Here is a 6,000-nt window from a genome sequence, read left to right as displayed (position 1 = left end):
AATCAAAATAGTGTCAGGTAACAGGATTATTTAAGGACACGTTACATTTCTTTTTCCACAAAACAATTAAATTTCTTCATTAAAACCAGACAGTATTTGAGTTCTACAAAACAAGCCCTGTAGATCTTTCACTTCCAACAGAAATTTAATTAGGACACACATAAGGTTTCAGAGATACTTTGTTGCAACAACAGCAACTCATTTCAAGTAAGGAATTAATGAAAGGTTTTATTTCTGGTCACTTACATAACTAAAATACCAATTAAAAATAACCAACCCCCTAATTAACCCTTAAGATTCACAAAGTCCATTTTTTCAAAATCTGAATTTCCTCTACTCAAATCAATTTCTAAAAATTTTGCACAGCAGTTGTCATAGTTCTACTGAAAATAGTTTTTTTTTTCATTGTTTTTTCTAAGAAGAAAAGGAAGGTGCCATTTTTGTTTTGCTTCAGAAGCCAGTCCTTGCCATCAGAATAGATGTGGCATGGCCACACACATGCCAAAGTGTTCAGGTGCAGTATCACATAGATCAGAAAAGAATATACAAAAAAACAGTGTATAATACCGTGACAGGTATTCAATATATTCACATATAGTAATCTTTGACTACCTGCAACTAAACTGGCCATAAATCCTGAAGAATCTTGTCTAAAAAATTGAGTTACCCACCAATATACTGTCTCTCTTCTAAAAATACCCGTATTTTACACTAATACACAAGGTATTTGCTTGCAAACACAGAAGTAGCCATAAATAAAACTTTATTCTTTCATTTCATTTACAAGCTACCAAGTACCATGTATTTACACAGCACTGGACACTTAAAGTAGTTGCAGTCACAAAATGATCCAGACAGCTGTTGATAAAGTAAAGGATCTTAAGATAAAAGCAAAGTAATACTGTAACAGATAAGTGGCAAAAAAGCAGTTTTGCCGTAATGATCAGACTTGCATGTTGCATCAATTCTGGTTGAAACGACTGAGTGCCATGCGATTCTCAGCTTTAATTGTTTGCAGTCTGGCTAAAGTTTGTACAGTCATTTCTCTTTTGCAGTTATTAAAATAAAAAAGTTAAAAACTATAGCAGCAACAAGCAAACCCTGTGACAGGAAGGCAAGGTTTAAGAACTAAAAAAGTTTATACAATGTGCTCAGGAAGGCTGCAGAATTTATCTTCCATCAGCTGGAGTTCGACTGAGTGACATCATGATTCGGGCGTATCTTTCACACAGTTCATGTGTGGAGTAGGAGGGTAACTTTGGCGGGTCATTGAAACCTTTAATCTCTGTAGAACAATCTAACAGTTTTGGCAGGAAATCTGTCAGCTTTTCTTGCAAGTTAGCTGCAAATGAAAATAAGAAAAACAACCATAAACGTTTATATCTGCAGGTGGAATTTTCCTCTTTCTGCCCCAAACTAACTCCCCCCCACCCAGGGTGGGAACAGGGAGCGTTACTTGGAATAATTCACTTTCTTCAGGTGCTTCAGCAATAACTAGGACACACTGGTTCCTAGCAATACCTTAACATAAATGCCCCTTCAAATGGTCTATCAGCATGAATGTTTTTCCACTTGGAAAAAAAAAAAAAAGAAAAGGACATCTTTCCTTTAAGGACATTGCTATATATGGAAAATATTGCAGTACCCCACTACTATGTATGGAAAAACTGCTCTTCATTTAAAAGTGTGCAGGATTATTCAAAAGTCAGTGTATTTCAAAATATTTTACCAAGACACAAAATATACTGGGTCATTTCAAGAAAACAAAGCCAATACATTTTAAAAAATAAATAAATCAGGAGCACATAAGAGCCTTTTACCTTAATAAATAAATTACTTACGTTCCATTTCTTGTCCAAGATATGAACACCAACGGTTTCTCATATCTTCCACAGCAACAATATCTTTTTCTTCCATCTCATCCACCAGTAGTAATGGCAAACATGGGACAATAAGCTCATTCATAATGATCAGGCCATTATTTACTTCCTGATCATCTCCTGATTCAAACAGTGCTGCAGCATGTTCATTTAGTTTCTTCACGTACCACCACAAAAAAGGAAAGCCTTTAAGTATACAGCATTTCACATTTTACCATGCAGCAGTTTTTGATTTTCTTAGGGCAAATTTGCAATAACAACAGTTGAGCTTTAACATTCACAGCAACGATAAATATACTCTATTAAACCATTTGATTTTGTGCTATTCCTCAGGCCACTTCGATTGATACCTGCCAACTCAAACTTTGCAGCTGCTTTTTTTTTAAAGACTGAGGTCCTACCACCTGCTCTTCCCTCTTTTCACCATTGCTTAAAAAAAAGTGACACAATCAAGGAAAAAAACCTCACTTCCTGATGGAAACTTTTTCTAATATTTGTGTCCTTGTCCAACTGTGGTAATGTTGCAAGTTCACCCACCAACGCTGTCAACTGCTGTTCCTACCTAGACCAGACACAATGGCAGCATGAACACTTTTTACAATGATAAAGAAACTGATTATACAAAAAAAAAAAAAGTAATACATTTTTTATGCTTCCTACATACACTTCTTCATTTTTTTCCTACACAAGTTTAAAGTATTAATTTGTTAATGAAAGGTGGTTTTATTTTGTTTTTAAATTATGGCAACACTGTCTACTAGCTCATTTTGTTAAAGCTATGCAGCAAATCCAACTTTTGAGACATACTTCACCCTTCACTTACTAGCAAACATTCTCGTCTGTAGTGAGATATCAGCTCTTCATCATGCCCTCTGTATGGGCCTTTGGACAAGAGTTCTTTGTTATTCTGGTAAGCATAGATAAGGTAGAGCAAGGCTTCCATATAGCTAAAGCAAAGTAAAGAAACAAAATAATTAGATGCAAATCCAGGTACCACCTGTTTCAAGTTAACTACTGTGCTCTTCAAAGGATAGGTAACTTACTCATTTGAATGTAAAACCTCACCTCCCCACCCATCTTTTCATAATGTTGCTTTTTTTAATAGACGTTTTCTTCTTTTACGCACATTATAACAATGTATTTTATTATCAGGTTAGATCACTTCAACATGAAGTCTGATCCAAAACTCACTAAAATAAATCTGTATTGTTTCACTCACTTCATAAATGGCTTTGGATTAGCTTTGGGTATACAAGAAAACTTAATTTTTCCTGCATGCATTTATGTCACATCAGATTTGATCTTCTGTTGCTATTATCTTGATAGCATTTTATGCCTTAGCAAATAAGAATTAAAGCCGTCACCTTATTTCTAAAAATAAACTGTGAACTTTTAGCCTCACTAACTTTAAGTTTTTCTGGACTACTGAAATCTAAAGTGATGGAAGAAGCCACAACGGCATTTCAAAATCAGAAATATCAGCACTCTATCGGCACTTCTGCCTTTAATCTAAATGCAGAAAATAAATACATTCTTAACTGGTAAAGAATGAGTAACAGAGGATCTAAGAACCTAATAATTAATAATCAGAGATCTCATGATGCTCTGATTAATCATCTCCCCTCACACTGCTGCATACCATTTTCAGCAAACACCTTAAAGCGTTAATTCTCTGATTTGCAGAAAGCCTGTTATGATGGACAGCCACTGAAAAAAGTTCAGGCAACTATCCTAAAAACAAGCAGTTAGAAATCTTATTTTGTTCAAACAACTAGAATAACGTAGAAACAGAAGTTTTCTAATGGAGTGTTAGAGGAATAGTACATTACGCACTCCTAGTGAAAATGGAAGGTCAAGGTTAGGGCTTAAACTACCAAAACACCAAACTAGTAGAAGTGGCTAAAAATTATGTGTGAGAACACAAAGCGTATAGGATACATGAAAAATACACGTCAGAATTTTCTAAAGTAGGCAAACTCAAGACTTACATAAGGCTTCCCAACAAGACAACATAAAAAGAAGGGAAAAGGTTACTTGCAATAGCAATGGCTACTGAAAGCTTTACCTTCAAATATCTCTGCTTGGAGGAACAAGATGAACCCCAACACCAGAATTTCAGAATCTACTGTGAAGTTATTTTTTCCACCATGAGAAGGCCATTCCATCATAGTTTCTTGTAATCCTAAATATTTCCTACTTGAGTAATACGTTACGTATATACAGTCACTAGTCTCCACCTTCTTGTCCTCAAAATACAAAACTTTTCATTAAAGTAACAAGTCCTGTTGCCCTCTTCTCAAGTCTATTTCTCCTGTCCATGAAAACTCTACATAGCAGTAACCTCCAACACAAGTGACTGGACAGCAGAAAAGTTAACGTAGGAGGACGGGGACATATTGCACAATATGACCGCAAGGAACTGGGATTGCAAGATACAAAGCCAGAGGAGCAGGACCTTTTCTCCCTTTCCATTCTTGGTACAGTTACTTGTGAAACCACAGGTTGAATTAACAGCGTCAACAACTCAGTTGATCCAAATTAAAAACGTGCTCCTGGCAGCGGCCTTATTTCCCAATCCCTCTTTTCCTGCTTTGTCCTCTAGTTGCATGATTGTTCCCCAAACCAGCAATAGTGCTATCTAACAGCAACGTAAGTCATTTTAAATGATCATTACTGTAAAGCCAAGCTCAGAGGCCTTCTGTGTCTTGAGCATCTGAGGAATATTACTATGATTCAAATTAAGCAAACAGATGCTACCTTTTCACATATAAAGTGCATATAAGCTCCAGTCTGTGAAGCCTGAACTTAATCCCTCTGAACTTAAAATCAGTAAAGCTGCTCACAGAATTATGGAGCTCACTGGGTATAGACTTTGGAAAAGGTGCAGGATTTTGTGTTTGCTCCACAAAGCACTGGTAAGAAAATCAGACTACCTGGGTAAAGGCCAATTTTTGGCTCCATCTAGAGATTGAGTGCTGCAAGGTATTAATTAGTGTTATTTAAAATAAGAAAAGTTAGTCAACTGAGGGAAGCAGGTTTCTGAAAAAAAGCCTCAAGACAGTCCTGTTAATGACAGTCATGTTTCAATTATGGAAGTCTATGTTTTCATAAATATTTTTAAAGTTACATTTTTATGATTTAAGAGTTAAGGGAATATTGAAAGGAGATCAGAAGAGTCCATCAATTTAGTCTTGTTTTCAGAATATTGAAAATTAGCATTGACCTAATGACCATAATGCTAATGACCATAGAGGTCATTAGCATTGACCTCTAGAGTGTACGGGATCTGAACCTCAAAAAATACCTCAGGCATTTGGAAAACACAGAAGTGTAATTGCAATAGATGCCTTTAAAGTCAGCCAATGGATACCCAGATCCTCACCTATTCTCTAAGCATGCTCAACTCTAATCTTTGTGTCTTTGTATTAAATACCACTTGAAGCATTTATGAAATGGCATTTATTGCCAAAAGGAATGAACGCTACACTTAATGGATGTTAGATGAGTCTGATTAGATTTTATTTTAATTTCTTACCAATACAAGAATCTAAGACTAGTGATTATACACTTGTTTTCTAAATTATGAAGATGTTTGGTAAAAAATATCCTAATTTTGCCAATCAACTAGATAGCCGTACCAAAAATACTGTTCAGAATAAAGAGAAACCTGTGCTTCCCTCCCCCAGCCCAATCAGAATATATTACAGTAAGAAGCAGATTAGTGAAAACACTGCAATTTTCCAATTAAAGCTGCCATCCTGGAGTCCCGATGCCAAGGTACTTGAGGAACTTTAAGCTCAGAGCGTGCACAATTTCCAAGGGAAACAAGGAGGATTCCTATATATCACACTGATAGCTGTGATATTTTTGCCCCTTTAAGGCATCCAGCAATATCAGACTGATTATTTGATCAAATAAATCACGCAATCTTCTGACCAACCTTTGTATACAAGCTGTTCAATACTAACAAAGTAGTGTATGCTAATTTAGAGTATTAGTGAATGTACTATTTATTACATGGTGCAAAAACAAGGTTATGAGCTCATTTTGTTAGCCACTACATAAAAACATAGCTTACAAGAGAGATAAGTAGTATTGAATTATCTTTTTTGTTTGTTTG

General features: G+C 35.6%; 1 protein-coding gene across 4 annotated transcripts in view; it reads right to left on the bottom strand.

Annotated features, from left to right (window-relative positions):
• Positions 1–746: 746 nt before the first annotated feature.
• Positions 747–6,000, bottom strand: part of USP25 (ubiquitin specific peptidase 25) — a 92,374-nt gene continuing 87,120 nt past the window's right edge. For all 4 annotated transcript variants that reach the window (XM_040575982.1, XM_040575988.1, XM_040575994.1 and 1 more), the window contains 3 exons: positions 2,704–2,827; positions 1,842–2,037; positions 747–1,342 (listed from right to left, as the gene is read on the bottom strand). In XM_040575982.1, coding sequence (XP_040431916.1) covers positions 1,170–1,342; positions 1,842–2,037; positions 2,704–2,827 — 493 coding nt within the window. In that variant the 3' untranslated portion in view covers positions 747–1,169. The remainder of the gene's footprint in view (positions 1,343–1,841; positions 2,038–2,703; positions 2,828–6,000) is intronic.

This window comes from Cygnus olor, chromosome 1 (genome assembly GCF_009769625.2).
Source record: "Cygnus olor isolate bCygOlo1 chromosome 1, bCygOlo1.pri.v2, whole genome shotgun sequence".
NCBI classification, from domain to species: Eukaryota; Metazoa; Chordata; class Aves; order Anseriformes; family Anatidae; genus Cygnus; species Cygnus olor.
The sequence above is the reverse complement of the archived record's forward strand: the minus strand, read 5'-3'. Positions and strand labels throughout refer to the sequence as shown.